General features: G+C 53.3%; 6 protein-coding genes across 6 annotated transcripts; 4 read left to right on the top strand and 2 right to left on the bottom strand.

Moving 5' to 3' along the window:
- Window positions 1–193: 193 nt before the first annotated feature.
- Window positions 194–1,007, top strand: N7498_003793 (uncharacterized protein; the record flags this gene model as incomplete). The annotated part of the gene is made up of 3 exons (XM_058450855.1): window positions 194–212; window positions 514–718; window positions 818–1,007. 3 exons carry the CDS (start codon window positions 194–196, stop codon window positions 1,005–1,007), a joined length of 414 nt encoding a protein of 137 aa, XP_058310317.1.
- A 2,356-nt stretch (window positions 1,008–3,363) lies between these two features.
- On the top strand, window positions 3,364–4,746 carry N7498_003792 (uncharacterized protein; the record flags this gene model as incomplete). Its single annotated transcript, XM_058450854.1, has 2 exons — window positions 3,364–3,972; window positions 4,027–4,746. The coding sequence occupies 2 exons, from the start codon at window positions 3,364–3,366 to the stop codon at window positions 4,744–4,746; spliced, it is 1,329 nt and encodes a 442-aa protein (XP_058310316.1).
- A 752-nt stretch (window positions 4,747–5,498) lies between these two features.
- N7498_003791 (putative UDP-glucose:glycoprotein glucosyltransferase) lies at window positions 5,499–10,178 on the top strand (the record flags this gene model as incomplete). Its single annotated transcript, XM_058450853.1, has 5 exons — window positions 5,499–5,647; window positions 5,702–6,055; window positions 6,116–6,947; window positions 7,000–7,260; window positions 7,317–10,178. The coding sequence occupies 5 exons, from the start codon at window positions 5,499–5,501 to the stop codon at window positions 10,176–10,178; spliced, it is 4,458 nt and encodes a 1,485-aa protein (XP_058310315.1).
- A 321-nt stretch (window positions 10,179–10,499) lies between these two features.
- Window positions 10,500–12,590, bottom strand: N7498_003790 (MYB DNA-binding domain protein; the record flags this gene model as incomplete). The annotated part of the gene is made up of 1 exon (XM_058450852.1): window positions 10,500–12,590. One exon carries the CDS (start codon window positions 12,588–12,590, stop codon window positions 10,500–10,502), a length of 2,091 nt encoding a protein of 696 aa, XP_058310314.1.
- A 412-nt stretch (window positions 12,591–13,002) lies between these two features.
- N7498_003789 (exosome non-catalytic core subunit RRP40) lies at window positions 13,003–13,827 on the bottom strand (the record flags this gene model as incomplete). The annotated part of the gene is made up of 1 exon (XM_058450851.1): window positions 13,003–13,827. One exon carries the CDS (start codon window positions 13,825–13,827, stop codon window positions 13,003–13,005), a length of 825 nt encoding a protein of 274 aa, XP_058310313.1.
- Window positions 13,828–14,346: 519 nt separating this feature from the next.
- On the top strand, window positions 14,347–16,140 carry N7498_003788 (ribosome-associated complex protein SSZ1; the record flags this gene model as incomplete). Its single annotated transcript, XM_058450850.1, has 3 exons — window positions 14,347–14,436; window positions 14,492–14,528; window positions 14,579–16,140. 3 exons carry the CDS (start codon window positions 14,347–14,349, stop codon window positions 16,138–16,140), a joined length of 1,689 nt encoding a protein of 562 aa, XP_058310312.1.
- Between the last annotated feature and the right edge of the window lie 47 nt (window positions 16,141–16,187).

Below are 16,187 nucleotides of genomic sequence, written 5' to 3'. Positions count from 1 at the left end.
GTAGTACAAATCCTGAAGAGTAACATGTATCACCACCTATGTTCTATGATTCTGGGTTAAGACAAACAACCGACGATTCCCTCGCGCGAAATTATGCCAAGCTGGCCGTGTTCTGAAAGTAGGCAACATACAGTCGATCTTCCATGAAGAAGCATGCAAGGCCATGCAAATGTATTTTCCCGCCTGCTGCAGCATGCCAAAGGAAATTGACAGTGAGCACTCGACAGTGCTCATGATCCAGGTCGAGAAGAGAAGGGTCTACTAGGCAAGTCTTGTGACGGCTCTACAGCCGCCGAGAAGCGATTCAGGAAGTCAGTTCCCGAAGATCTGCTGCTGCACTTCCTAGCATTGGACTGAAGTAACATCCTTGTCGATCTGAAAGCAAATACGGGTCACTTCGAGGCACAGACTTACCCCAGTGGGACGTAGATACAGGTCTTTGGGAAAGGGCCGCATATTAACTAGCTGTTCATGACGTACCACCATGGACATTACCTCAACAAGGTGTTGCAGCAGGCAAGAAGGAGTACTTTATCCCGCTCTATGTTGAACGTTTGCAGAATTATGTTGGCCTTGATGGTGACAACGATTTCTCCGTCGTCGGTGGTGGTCATCCAGGCGACTATCCGTCGGGAGCCGGCAACAGCACAGTCCTCGACGTTCGGCAAAAGGTTGCGCCCTCATTGGACTTTGTCATGCCCGATGTCACCCTGGATGAGTATTTCAGGCCGTGATGAGTACGGTGCGAGGCGGATGTGGGTTGCATAGGTGCCTTCCAGCCTATTGGTGGGTCACCTTTTGGTATCGATCCTTAAAGCGGGCTACAAAATCGTTTACCAAAGCACTACGGATTCCTAAAGTCCGTCTCCCGGCTCGCCCTCGATGCCCAGACGCGGCTTGGCTCCTCGATCGGGCTATGCTTTGACGAGCTAGCGGCCGATGGCACCGACTCCTCCAAGTCGGTGATCCAAAAATGGGGCGGTTATGAAATCACCATCGAGCGCTGATTTGTCTTTGGCTGGACTCGGTGCCGGAATGGTCATCCATCTTGGCTTCCAGGTGCGCGCTCTCACCCTGTCACCCATCAGCGGCTTCACGGGAATCCCGCGCTTCGAGGAGATGGTAGTTACGGATCAGGATGCGGGGCGAGCTGCGCACACTGCGGACCGATACACCTAGATAGTATTTGGTATTTCCTTTCTCTCAATTCTTGACGTGGATGTGGAGTCGTCATTCTTCCCCCCGACCCAATAGAAGACACAGTTTCGGATTTTGAGTGTACCGCAGAAAGCTGACGCGAAGATCATAACATAGATGTGCCGTCTCACGGGCATTCACTGCAATCGCAACGCGCGAATCCGCTCGGTGCCCGACTGGAAAATGGGACCCGTAGACACGGAACCGTCAAAGGGGAAACAACACCCCAAAATTCGGCATCCCCAGCGTTGAAAATCGAACACGTCTCAGGATCTCATTGTTTGCCCCGGTCTACACATGATCACGTCGGTACCGAGGCAGGGGAACACCACTTGGCACGGATCGCGATCTCCCTCCTGACCAAGAGTAGCCCGCAGTTCGCCCGCGATCTCGGCGGATACCAAAGAAAGAAGGCATAATGCCATGATCGCCGTTCTAATTATCGACCTCGTGATCCTTGCGAGGGTCTGACGTATCCGCCCGGGTGTAATATGAAAGAGGCGAAGATCTCAGTGTCCAGACTCGAGAGGGGCCCCCACTTCCAATCCCAGCAGTTTTGGGAAGGTCGTTTTCCGGTACCTGCGTGCCGGATTTCGGGGCTGTGTGCTGAAAATATTTCCCTGCACGTCTAACCCCAATATGGAGCAGATTTCAAGTCTCCGTAGAAGATTTAAACTATCATGGCCTTGAAACTCGCTTGAAACTCGCTTGAAAACAAAAGAAACGTGACGGATCGTGGGAGGTGAAACCGCACAGGCACATTTGGATCCATGGGCCGCTCGGGGGTGACGGGACGGGAACCATGGGTCCTCTCTCCGATTCCGGTTGTTTATTGATGAGCTCCAAATGTGCTGTGTCTGTTTTATCGATAATGTCCGGTCTCTTTCATCATTTGAATGTACAGATCAGATTGATACTATCCGACAAAGGTACCCGGGGGATACTACTTCGTACTTTATGTCTCATGATAGCTCCAGTGGCCGTGGCCGTGGCGCATTGCAGGGCTCGCTTGTGATTGTGTGGTCCACCCCACACAGAGGGAGGCACCGTTTTGCTTCTCTATACATAGAATTTTCCAGTCTGGGTAGGTAGTAAGCATTCCCTGTACAGTATGTACTCCGGAGGGTACTACTTACGTATGTACTCCGTCCACGATGATCCTCCTTTCGGCTCATCGGGCTTTAGCTCGGCACATCACCTAGCGCTGAAAGGAAACGCTTTTCGTCACAAGCCTGCCAGTGGGTCCCTGAGAGATGCATCGGCCTATGTCGGGCACTTACTAGGGAAAGAAAAAATAAACGGCATTCACGAATGGGGAACGGCGTCGCACCCCGAAAATCCCCAATTCCCGGACTGGGACGCGCTAACCTGCGCTACGGCGGCGACATCCAGACAGCCGGAGTTCGATTGACCCCAAGCGAGCAGATATGAGGTTAGCGTGGATGATTAAATGGAGACCAAGTGGGCCATCCGGAAGGACGGAAAGCCAACGGTTGACTCTCTCTGCTTTTCCTTCCCTCGGTCGACTGCCTGGTCGGGCGCGGATGAGTGCAGCTGTGGAGCCCCAAAAACGGGCGAAACCCATGGATCCATCGAAAACGAATCGTGTGCTAACGGAGAAAGAGGTCGGTCCAGACTCTCAGTACTCCAGTTTCCCATATTATCGCCCCTCTTCCCGGTTCATTTCGACTTTCCAATCTCTGTTTTCCCTCTGTAACTCTCTTTCTATCTTATCCCTCGTTAACACCATTGAGACTTGTCTCATCATTTCACTTCTATCGAGAGCAAGCCTCTCTTTTTTAAACTCTCCTTCGATTGCCTTGTTTTTTGCCTTCAATCATAAGCTTCGGATCCCGCATCTGCGTTGAGATTGGCCAACCACAACCCCGAGCGTCCACCCCCTCGCATCAACTCCTACGAACGTCTCAGAACTATCACGTACCATTGCAAAATTCTCAAACATCACGTCCTCTTCAGCCATACTGGCCTCTGATCTGATCCTGCCTTTTTATTTTCATTCGGCCAAACCCACTGCCCCTTTGGCGGATTTCGAATCTCACCAGCCCTCCGAAGCTTGATCCCATATTTATGCGATCTGTTTCCTCCCGATCTCTCACTTCACTCTAAAATTCTTTCCCTGGTGCTACCATTCACTCTCCTTGTCTCATGTCTCAACTGTTGTTGGACGCTCCTGACGGCTCGAGCCTCATTTGGATCCTCGACCACGTCAATCGCTACCCAGGCTCCTACGAGATTCCTCTGCGCAGCATGTACCAACTCAACCTCAACCCCACCAGGGCCTCGGGCAGTCGCTCGCCCGAGACCGCCTTCTCCCCGCGCAGCTCTCCGCGTGACTCCACTTCCACTGCCAAGTCCTCGCGCTCCTCGCAGGATGCATCCGTGGATGCGGCTGCCGACTTCCGCTCCGCACTGGAGAACCAACTGTCACGCTTGCCATCGCAGCCTTGCTCTCTTCCTCCTAGTTTCACGACCAACTACATCCGCAAGGCCTTTTGTGCAGAGTTGCATCTGGTAGACTTCCCGCAGGCTCTCACCGCGCTGGACTACCTCAAGTCTCTCGACGACCGTTGGAAGAAGGAGGTTAATGACGCCCTCGCCCGTCTTAAGATCAGCCGGGAGGATGCGGCGAACCCGAGAGGTTCTGACCTCGTCTTCAAGTATCCCGGTGTGGCTGCTTGGCTGCAGTCAATCCACCGCAAGATTCGCCATATCTACGCCCTGTATACTCAGGTCTACGTTGGCCTACGTCGCTGGGTGAGTATCTCGTTTGTAAAGATTTCCAGTTCTTCCGACTAACACGTGACTCAGATCATGATCAACGACATGCTGCTTGAGCCCACCTGGAAGACCAACCACATTGCCATGCTGAACACCCTCTACCCGCCTGCACCTCAGTCGGGTCCTACCCCCACCCCTCAGTTGAGTCCGCGGATCCTGAACAGCAACCGCGATGGATTCTTCCAGTACATCAATGCCGTTGATGCCAAGGGCACTGGTGTTCTGGACCCCGTCATCAAGCAGGATGCTAAGGATGGTGCTTCCAACAACTGGCCTCAGATTCACGACGCCTTGTCAAAGTATCTGACCTTGGTCAACGATGTCATTGATGAGTGTGTTCTAGTGAACGAGCCTAGTTCCCTGGAGGAAGACAAGAGCCTCAACCGCGGTCGAGGTCGCAAGTTCGACTCGGGCGTCAGCTTCGGCTCATCCACCACCGAAGCGAGTATCGCCGAAGGAATGATGTCGGAGAAGGAACTCCCGCAGTTCCCCCTCCCCCAAAACATCAATGCCAAGACTGGCGGCTCGATCCTAGAGCGCCTCGCCCGGGAGGTGCGCGCCCTGGGCGCCAACTCCAAGGCCCGAAACCTGCGGAAAATGAAGTCCACTACTGCCCTGAACGCTCGGCCTGGCAGCCAGCAGAGCCACGCCGAGAGCTCGTTCTTCGAGATCGACGACAACAAGCGCAAGCGTCTGATCTTCGAAGCCAATTTCCGCAAGAACTCCCAATCCCAGGTGTTCACCCAGTAAGGACCATGCTTGGCCGCAGGGGGCGTCTTTTCTTTATCTCGTTGAGCATGGACTCGGCGCATTATTTCCATCGTTTTATCATCCCTCGGCGTCTTATTGAACTGGAACAAAAAGAAGAGGCCAGTCGGTTTGCATATATGGTTGATCATCAGGGTTTTTTCAACTTATTTCACGGAGCAATTGGCGCACTGACAGCATTGTATCGGAGGCAAAATGTCTGGCGCCCGGGACTACCAAGTCATTTACGAATCATGTGTTACGATCGGCAAAATTTCAATACTTTCAGGATTTCATCTGAATAATCTTTCCAGTAATTGTATTCCTTGTGTAGTTCCTAGATGTGTCGTTGAACCTTGGAAGAAGGCCTTGGTCACTAGTGAAGAGCCGTTTCTGGCCGTCATTGCGCTGTTATTTTGTCTCTACGTATGGCCTTGAGAAAGATCATTTGCAGAACATAGAAATTGAAGAGATGAAATCAATATTCGGTTGTGCTCGTATAAGGACGAAGACAAGCCACTGAGATTAGTTAGGGCCTGCGCATAATGCCGCACCGGCCACCGTAGAAGCTGCGATAAGAGATAACCAAGCGTCCAAGTGTCCAGATCCACCTCCGCGTTTGTTTGGAGGCGCTGCTTTGCGCAATCGATCTGCAATCTGACTAACTCTGCCCCAGCCAAGGTTTGAATTGTGGCAGCACCGCCTCTCGCGGGCTGTCCCCTATACCTACACCCGTTTTACCCCGTTGCGTAAGGATGAAGGCCCCGTCAACATGCCGCACCTCCTGGTGCTGGTATGCTGCTCTTGGAGCTTTGTTACCAGGCCTGCTGGCGAATGCCAGCCCGGCTGTCAATGTGGCTCTCCAGGCTTCATTCGACTCGTCTCCGTACCTCGTGGAACTGCTGTGAGTTGGACCTGGATTTCTGAAGTCGAGTGAAGTGCTGATTCATGTTTTTAGAGAGTCGGCCGCTGAGGAGAACTCGACCGCCTACTTCCCATTGCTTGACCGAATCGCCGACGGCACCTTTGAAGATGCGACTACCGAAGAAGAGCTTTACCATCGCTTCCTGCAGGTCGTCCATGAAGATGGGCACCTACGAACCGCTGAGAGTCTTTCGTCCTTTAAGCTGTCGCTTGCAGTCCGATCGCCCGCCCCGCGAATCCAGGCTCATTACCAATTTTACAACACCTCTGTTCAGCAGTCATTGATGGCTGCTCAGGATGCGGCTTGTCCGGTCTGGGTTCACTCCGAAGGAAAGCAGTATTGCTCCTCAGCCATGGAGAGGGCACAACAGGATGTCGAGGGAGAATTGTGGGTGAAACCGGATATGACGGGAGTTGTATATGGAAGCTAATTAAATTTCTATCACAGAGACCCTAGGGAATTGCCCTTCGATCGAGTCCTGGGCGATTTGTCCCTTCCTCCGGCCATTCTCTACGCAGACGTTTCCGCGCCCATGTTTAAAGATTTCCACGAGACGTTGAGTGATATGGCGAAGCAGGGCCAGATCTCGTATCGCTTGCGCTACCGACCGCCTCAGCATTGGACCTCCCGTCCTCTGTTTGTGTCTGGATACGGTGTCGAGCTGGCTTTGAAACGGACGGACTACATTGTCATTGATGACCGAGATGCCGAACAGCGAGATGAGAGCTCGAAGGATAGCACGACAACTGGACAGTTGAAGGAGGATGCGCCTGATGACCTGCGGCCTCTTTCCTCCTCCGAAGTGTCTAGATTGGGCATGAACTCTGCAGCCTATGTTATGGACAGCGAGGATCCTTTGGGCACTTTGCTCAAACTATCCCAGAACTTCCCAAGGTACTCGTCCACTGTGGCAGCTCACAACGCTACCAAGGAACTGCGCAACGAAATCCGTGTTAACCGGGCGGGAGTGATCCCGCCTGGATATAATGTCATGTGGATCAACGGTGTACAAATTGATTCTCGGCAGATTGATGCCTTTTCTCTTCTGGACAGTCTCCGTCGGGAGAGAAGGTTGATCGAGAAGTTCCGAGACCTAGGCATTTCTGGACAGGAGGCTGTGAAGCTGTTGTCGCACCCACTGCTCGCTGAAGCTCACTCGGACGATGACGTGCAGCGATATGATTTCCGCGATCAGTTGGAAGGTGGTGACGTTATCATCTGGCTGAACAATCTAGAGAAGGACTCTAGATACAAGGCCTGGCCCGGTGACCTCGAATCGGTTAGATAATCCTCCATAAAATAACCACAGAAACATGCTGACAGTCTCTTAGTATGTTGTGAGTGCCTATCCAGGACAATTGCCGCCAGTCCGCCGTGACCTGCACAACGTCGTCGTGCCTGTGGACTTGTCCGATCCCGAAGATATGCTTTTGGTTGTCAAGCAGGTCCAGATGTTCATCAAGCGGTCTATTCCCGTGAGATTTGGCTTGGTGCCTACTGCTTCGTCTCCTGAATCGATTGCTCAATTGAAGGTAGCACACTACCTCCACGAGACCTATGGACTTTCCGGTCTCATGGGATACCTGGAAGAGGTAAGTACATTTGTAGTCCCTTCAACTTGATAGTAGCTGACTCTGCGTTATTGAAGTCTGCTTCCAAACCGAAAAAGGGCGGCCCCGAAAAGTCGGTTTTCAACCTTGCAGTGAAAGAGCGGGAACCCCGTGCTGAAAAGGAGGTTCTTTCTCTCGACGACTTATTGAAGAACGAGCATTACAGCACTGTGGCAGCTCACACCGTTGATTACCAGCGTCGCTTGAGTCTCACGGGCGAGGCTCCGCATTTCCTGGTCAATGGTATCCCGATTTCCCGCGACGGGAACTGGATGCAGGAGATGAGTATGACGATTGGCAGGGATCTAAAGCTGATCCAGCAGGGTATTGTCGACGGAGTCATCGAGGAGGATGCCTGGCTGCCGGAATTCTTCTTGGGCTCGTCTTTTGAACGACGCAACACTTTCCTCATGCCCGAAGACCCTAAGAGCGTGCAGATTGTGGACCTTGCCAGTATTTTTGGACCTGATGCAAACTTGGACAAGATCCCCCGAATCGAACCCAAGGAGGGTGTTCTGGGCGGGATCCATGTCATCCTTGTTGGTGATTTCGAGTCGAAGGAGGCCATGAAACTCCTGACTGATGCTCTCAACTTCCGGAAGGAGAATGGGGAGGTGGAGCTTCTCCTGGTGCACAATGGTGCCTCCGATTCCCAAGAGGATACCCCGAATCTAAACAAGATAGAAAACTTGATCACCAAGGGCGAGAGTATTGACAACATCCTGGCAAGCATTGGTGCTCAGGACTCTGGAACATACGCAGAGGCGCAAAGCCAAGAAACAATTGCTACCCACCGACGACTTGCTGAGAAACTTGGATTTGAGCCTTGCACTGAAGGCCTCGTTGTCAACGGGAGGGCAGTCGGTCCTATTGACAAGGAATCTGGCCTAAGCGTCGACGAATTGGCTCAGCTTATCGCCTACGAACGTGTCAAACGCATCGACCCTGTTGCTGGGGCTTCCCTGAGTCTTGGACTGAACACGAAGCTCTCTAAGCCGCTTGACCTGGCTAAGCTCATTTCGCTCGTGTCACTGTCGACGATCTCAGATGTCCCCGAGGGGATTTTTGAATCCACACCCGACTTCCGATTGGACGTGTCAGATAATTGGAAGACCGAACATTCTGTCATTACTGTTTCGAACTCCGAGGATCCGGCGATCAATGTTGCGGCTGTCTTGGACCCCGCGTCGGAGGTAGCCCAGAAATGGCTGCCCATTCTCAAGGTCATCTCTGAATTGGCTGGTGTCCGGCTTCAGATCTTCTTGAACCCCAAAGAGGAGATTCAGGAGCTTCCTGTCAAGCGCTTCTATCGCTATGTGCTGGAATCGGAGCCAAAGTTTGCCTCCGATGGATCTTTGTCTCGCCCTGAAGCGTCATTCTCCGGTGTGCCGGTCGAGGCATTGCTTACGCTGGGCATGGACGTACCTACTTCGTGGCTTGTTGCACCCAAGGAGTCAGTCCATGACCTGGACAACATCAAACTGAGCTCGCTCCAGACTGGTTCAAATGTTGACGCTATTTACGCCTTGGAGCATATCTTGATTGAAGGTCACTCTCGGGATGTCACCACCAAGACTCCACCGCGAGGCGTGCAGCTCATTTTGGGAACAGAAGAGAACCCTCACTTTGACGACACCATTATCATGGCCAACCTGGGCTACTTCCAGTTCAAGGCTCAGCCTGGCCTGTGGCAGATCAATCTGAAGCCCGGCCGTAGCGAGAAGCTCTTCAACATTGACAGCGTCGGTGGTCTGGGCTATCGCCCTCAGCCTGGTGACGAAAACAACGAAGTCACCCTCCTATCCTTCCAAGGCCGAACGATCTTCCCACGTCTCTCCCGCAAAGCCGGCTACGAGGATGAAGACGTACTCGAAACCGGCCACAAAGCGGGCTCGACAATGGACTACGTATCCAAGGGCCTCAACTTTGCCTCCGGAGTCCTCTCAAGCGTTGGAGTAGGATCCAAGAGCAGCAGCGAGCAACACGCAGACATCAACATCTTCTCCGTCGCCAGCGGCCACCTCTACGAGCGCATGCTCAATATTATGATGGTCTCCGTCATGCGCCACACCAAACACACCGTTAAGTTCTGGTTCATCGAACAATTCCTCTCGCCTTCATTCCGCGCCTTCCTGCCCCATCTCGCCCAAGAATACGGCTTCTCCTACGAGATGGTCACCTACAAATGGCCCCACTGGCTTCGCCACCAGCGCGAAAAGCAACGCGAGATCTGGGGCTACAAGATACTCTTCCTGGACGTGCTGTTCCCTCTATCCCTGGACAAGGTCATCTTCGTGGACGCGGACCAGATCGTCCGCACAGATATGTACGACCTCGTTACGCACGACTTGCAAGATGCGCCGTATGGGTTCACACCAATGGGCGATTCGCGGACCGAGATGGAGGGCTTCCGCTTCTGGAAACAGGGCTACTGGTCCACCTTCCTACGCGGCCGTCCGTATCACATCTCCGCCTTATACGTGGTCGACCTCAACCGTTTCCGTGCTCTGGCCGCCGGTGACCGGCTTCGTGGGCAATACCAGATGCTCTCGGCCGATCCCAACAGTCTTAGCAATCTGGACCAGGATCTGCCGAACCATATGCAGCACCATATCCCTATCCATAGCCTGCCGCAGGAGTGGCTGTGGTGTGAGACATGGTGTTCGGATGAGGATCTGGCGAGCGCGAGGACTATTGATCTTTGCAATAACCCCCAGACTAAGGAGCCTAAATTGGCCCGGGCTCGGAGACAGGTTCCTGAGTGGACGGTGTATGATGATGAGATTGCGGCACTGGCGAAGCGTGTTGCAAGTGAGCAGGTTGAGTTCGTGCAGACTGGGGAGGAGGAACGGAAGGTTGATGAGAAGGATGTGAATGAAGACCGCAAGGACGAGTTATAGACTACACTTATATTAGGGAATTGGTAATCCGACCCCCAAATGCCAATTGTGAAAAATATGGCCTTAGAGTTTGCTATCTATAAGAGCCTTGATTGTTGAGATATAAGATTGCAAAATCGGCATTTAATATGGAGTTCTGCCGTGGCCGGGTGGGTAGTGAAATAGTTACTTTAGTTAGAAGGGGGGCGTGGGACGGGTTACCAATTCCCTTTTTTTATTTGTATAAGAAGCGTCCATGAATCTTGATATTTGCATTGATTCGTTGTAAGTAATTGTACAGCAGAGAAAGAAGTCACGTAGGTATTAACATGTCTAGTACAATTAAGAGTCCTCCTTCTTGAAGTGCCTTCCGTCGTCGCTGCTCGACTCATCGGTTTCAGAGGGGGCCCCGGATTGGCGGCTGGAAGGCGTAGGACGCTCTTGATTTTCCTCGCGGCTCTCCTGATTCTTCTTCTTCCTCCTCTTCTTCTTCTCCTTTGGCTTCTTCAGGGACTCAGGAGACTCGACAGTGGCACCAGGCCCCATGTCTGACTTGCGGTGCTTCTTCTTTTTCTTCTCGGGTGTGGCAGCTGCGATTGCATTGACGACATCGGTGACATCGCGTGACTTTCGGTGCTTCTTTTGCTTCTTCGCCTTATCGCCTGTACCAGATTCCTTTGCAGGTGTCTCTGCGACCTCGGGTTCAATGCATGCTCGCTCACCCTCACCCTCACCCTCACCCTCACGCTCTCGTTCAAGCTCGCGCTGACGCCTCTTCTCTTTCCTTCTTCGCTTCTTCTCTTTCTTTCGCTCTTTCTCAGACTGTTGTTCCTTTAACCGCGATGAGGCCTCGGATACCGGCTCGGGCTCAGGCTCGACTTTGGAGTGACGGCGCTTCTTAGAGGGGTTCGACTTGTTGGCTGCCTTGATCTTTTCCTTGATTCGCGCCATTCGGTTAAATTCACGCGTCTGGGCATTACCAGCGCTTAGTGGAGTCGGGGGTCCTGACGGCGTGGGCAGTCCGTGGACAGCAGCTGGTGTATCGGGCTTCTCGGTCAGGAATGCGGTTTCGGGTATCGACTCAGAGTCCATATCGACATCAGCCCGTTGCGAAAACGAGCTCTTTGCCGGGGTGTCATTCGCTGCCTCTGAAGCTAACGCCATCATCTTCTGCTGATCCACGAATCCGTATTTGAGATCTGTTGTCGGTGTGCTGATAGCCACTGGGCCGTCGTCGACATCGTCTGCTTCATCTTCTGTCACGAACTCCTGGCTTTTGCCGGCCGATCTTTCTTGCGACCGCCTTACGGCCTCTTCCAAATCGAAGAAAGCATCCGGGTTGCCGTTGGCGCGCATAGCCAACACATTTCTGCGGACCTTTCGCCATTTGTCGGCGCATTGCTGACGAGACCGTCGATTTTGCATGGAATTACTGACGGCACCCCATCCAACCATCTTCTCGTCCATCTCATAAACGTCTTTGCCAGCACTTGCGGGGGTCACAATTGCGTGGGCCTCATATATTTCCTGCAATGCCTTCATGAAAGTTTGTAGTTCATCGATATCCCATGCTCCATGATTCATCTTTTCGCGATGTTCAAGACGGTTCTTCCACCGCTGCGTCACATCGTCGTCGCTGCGACCAAGGATTTTGCCAATATACGCATACTTCGCTGGGTATTGCTTCATCAAAGAGACAAGCTCATCGTCCTGCTCAGCAGTCCACTCGTGCGCTTTTTGACCGGTAACTTGGAAATGTCTCCGCATGAAACGATACAGAGATCTGCGGTCCCTGTCAGGAAGAACTGAATAAATGTCGGACCAGAACTCGTGCTTCGTCGCGATGCTCTGCGGGCACGGGAAATCGGCGCCTCCTCGCTCAGAATGTTGCACCATCTCATTAAAAGCGTTACTTGGAATGCCATGTATAGTGCAGAATTGGATCTTGAAGTTTTCCACTTTCTCAACCTCGTCAGGTGTGAAAAACCCCACTTTCAGGTTGTCCTTTCCGCCCGGCCGGGATCCTCTCAATTTCCTCGGCACGCCCTTGCTGTTGAGTTCGCCGGTCGTAGGATAATCACATTTAGGTGTTTGGGGCTGGGAGGTGGGTGTGGCAGGAGCCTCTTTCTCAACTCCATTCTGACCAGTCTGACGGGGCTCTGCCAGGGTTTCCAGTTGCGAGTTGGCTTGAAGTTCTGATTCATTTACTGCGACAGCCATGGAGACATCATCAAGTTCGTCCTTTGCCGCATGGTGCTTCTTCTTCTTTTTCTTCTTGCGCTCGGGATCGGACTCGTGCTTTCGCTTCGAGGGCCGTGACTGATCTTCGTCTCGAGGACGCGCGGATTCGATGCCATTTAAGGGCGCTGGTGGAGATGAGCGGTCCTTGTTCTTGGACTTGCGCGACTTCTTCTTCTTCTTTACGCTATCCATGGTGGATTGTTGATGGTGAGAATCGGCGACTGCATGAGGTCAGAATTGGAAGAGGTGGGAAAAGATCAACAAAAGAATGCAAAGACTCACCAGCTAGGTCAAATCCATCTAGCCGGCGGGGCTCGAATGAAGGTTCATATGCCATCGTAGCGGGGAATGCGACGAAGGCGTCGGAAGTCGCGACTGCTAGAATTTACGATCGACTGGCGAGACTGGCCGGCAGATCATACACCGCCTCCCTCGCCGCCCACAATCTAAGCAAGATGTAAGTTGGAATGCAAAACTTGGACTTGCGTAGTAATTTGTCATGTATCGGCTTAATGCTGCGACGTAGAATTGATGTACAAAATGCTCATGGTATACATAAAAAGTGGAGAACACCAAGACCCATACTCCAAAAAAAAAAGCACGATCATGCCAATTTCATAGCACGCAAGACCTTTGTCACCAATTTCTTCTGATCCGCTTCGTCGAGATTCTTGTCATCTGTACCTTGCAAGCATTGGCCAATGGCGACTGTCACTTTCACCGCACTCTCTCCTGCATTGGAGCAATCCACCCACACCTTCCCATTACGTCCAACGGCGATCTCAAATCCACCCAGGCTCTCAAGCTTCTTTCCAAGTTCGGAGAGGACCACAAGACCGTCGACGACATCAGACTGATTAGCTGAAGTGGAGCTAGCTCGAATCAAGCGAGCTGCCATGCCCGTAGAAACATCAAACACCATTCCACCCACAAGGGGACCCAGACCTCCGGGCTCTGCCTTGCCAGTGGCCGGGTTGACACAGGTCAATTCGACCTCGGCACCGGCGCCAACACCCACGGATAACACTCGCGCGTAGACCAGCTCGCCCTGTTTCAACATTGGTCTTGTCTTCTTCGTGGCGCCCTCGAAGGACAATTGGCCCAGCATCGCGTGCGCTGTGTGCGGAGTCACCATACAATGGAAGTAGTCGACGCTAGAATGGTGGATCTGTGCGATAACCAGGTCGTTGGTTGTGGGTATGTAGCGGCGGTTGGAGAAAGATTGTAGTGAGACGGTGTTGCGCTTTGCGTCGGTTGCCAGCAAACCGGCTTGTGTGGCTACTATGACATGGTTCGAGGTTGTAGACGAAGATGAGGGCTGTGACAAGAGACGGAGGCCTTGGCCTAGTTTGAGAGGATTGGACTTGGTGGGCGGCAAGTGGTCGCTGGGTACCTCATCGCCCGGGAGCAAAATAGGGGGGGTTGACATGCTGCCAGCTGAACCTCAGAGATTGGTTCGAAAAGAGACCGGCTCTCAGGAATTGGAATATGGACTGAGATGATGAACAATTGCGGAGTAAAGAATTGGGTAGAGAAGGCAAAGCGGTTGGCGCAGAAAACGTCCGGCTTATCGGCCTATCACCACGTGACAATGTTACTGGCCGCAATCTTCACAAGAGAAATAGGGCCATTAAGATTGATGAATTAGTGAAAAAACCCCAAGGATATGAGATAGACTAACAGAATCCTTTAATTGACAAACCTCCATTTATATACTCCACTTGGCATCAGTACGGTGCGGATCAAAACATAACTCGATACACCGCCACATGCTATCGATAAGCACCAGCCACTTTCCGCCGAAAATCTTCAAATTTTTCGATTGGCTTCCCCCTCCATCGAGACATTCCCCCTTCATCGGTCACCCTCTTGACTTTCCCTTCACTCCAAGTGACGTGGAATTCTTTGTCTTTTCTTGTGACTTATCATTTCTTCATACACATTCAAAATGGGTGACGCCAACGGTGTTTCCGCTGAGCGGTTTGCTATCGGTATCTCGTTTGGCAACTCGTCCAGCTCAATTGCTCGCATTTCGCCTGTATGTGCCACACTTGCATCTCAGCCAGGAAGCAGACGCTAACACACCAATGTAGGAAGGCAAGGCTGAGGTTATTGCTAACGAGGAGGGAGGTACGTTTTTTGTCGCACCGCGCTCAATGGACTCGAATTGACTTGTCTAGACCGTCAAATCCCTACCGTCCTGTCTTATATCGATGGCGAGGAGTACCACGGTACTCAGGCAAAGGCACAGCTCGTTCGGAACTCCAGCAACACTGTCGCATACTTCCGCGACTATCTGGGCAAGGAGTTCAAGGACATCGACCCTACCCCGTGCCACCAGTCCGCTCACCCCCAGCAGAGCGGCTCGACCGTTGCTTTCACCATCCGTGACACTGCCAGCGAGACCCCCAACTCCGTCACCGTCTCGGAGATTGCTACTCGCCACCTGCGTCGCCTGAAGCAGTCCGCCACCGACTTCCTGGGTAAGGATGTCAACTCCGCCGTCATCACGGTCCCCACCGACTTCACCGATGCTCAACGCGAGGCTCTCGTTGCTGCCGCCAAGGATGCCGGTATTGAGGTCCTCCAGCTCATCGCCGAGCCCGTCGCCGCTGTGATGGCTTACGATGGCCGCCCCGAAGCCACCGTCACCGACAAGCTGGTTGTTGTTGCCGACCTCGGTGGCACTCGCTCTGACGTTGCCGTCGTTGCTTCCCGCGGCGGTATGTACACCATCCTGGCCACTGCCCACGACTACGAGCTGGGCGGTGCCTCCTTGGACCAAATCATCATCGACCACTTCGCCAAGGAGTTCATGAAGAAGCACAAGACCGACCCCCGTGAGGACGCCCGCGGCCTGGCCAAGCTTAAGCTCGAGGGTGAGGGCACCCGCAAGGCCCTCAGCCTGAGCCCCAACGCTCAGTTGAGCATCGAGTCCCTGGCCGATGGCATTGACTACGGTTCCACCGTCAACCGCACTCGCTTCGAGATGCTTTCCGGCAAGGTTTTCGCTCAGTTCACTGGTCTGATCGAACAGGTCGTCAAGAAGGCCGGCCTTGATGTCCTCGACATCGACGAGGTCATCTTCTCCGGTGGTGCGTCGCACACCCCCAAGATCGCCCAGCTGGCCCAGAACATCTTCTCCGAGAAGACCAACATCCTGGCTCCTTCCACCTTCACCTCTGCCATCAACCCCTCTGAGCTGTCTGCCCGTGGTGCCGCTTTCCAGGCCTCTCTGGTGCAGGAGTTCGACCATGAGGATATTGAGCAGTCCATCCACCCCATGGTGACTGCCACCCCCCACCTGAGCAAGGCCATTGGTGTCGAGTTCCAGTCCACCACCGAGACCACCTTCCAGCCCCTGCTGAGTGCCGAGACCGCTCTGCCCGCCCGCCGTATCGCTCAATACACTGCTCCCAAGGAGGGCGGTGATGTCCTGGTCCGCGTCTGCGAGGGTGCGCGCGAGATCAAGGTCACCAAGCCTGAGCCCAAGGCCAAGGGGGACAAGCCCGCTGACGACGAGGACTCCGATTTCGACTCTGACGATGAGGAGGAGGAGGACCACCGCGAGATTGTCTGGAAGACCGAGAAGCCCGTTGCCGAGCTCGCCGTCAAGGGCGTCAAGGCCGGCGGCAAGGTCGAGGTCATGGTCCACGTCAACCCCGACCTGGGTCTCCAAATCGCCGTCCGCGAGGTCGGTGGCAGCACCGCTGTCCGTGGTGCCATCAACGGCTCCGCCTAAACTTCCTCGCCCTAAAAGATTGATCTCCCTTATGGTGTGATGACGCA

Source organism: Penicillium cinerascens (genome assembly GCF_028974065.1).
Source record: "Penicillium cinerascens strain IBT 15544 chromosome Unknown contig_24_segment0_segment0, whole genome shotgun sequence".
Classification (NCBI taxonomy): domain Eukaryota; kingdom Fungi; phylum Ascomycota; class Eurotiomycetes; order Eurotiales; family Aspergillaceae; genus Penicillium; species Penicillium cinerascens.
The sequence above is the reverse complement of the archived record's forward strand: the minus strand, read 5'-3'. Positions and strand labels throughout refer to the sequence as shown.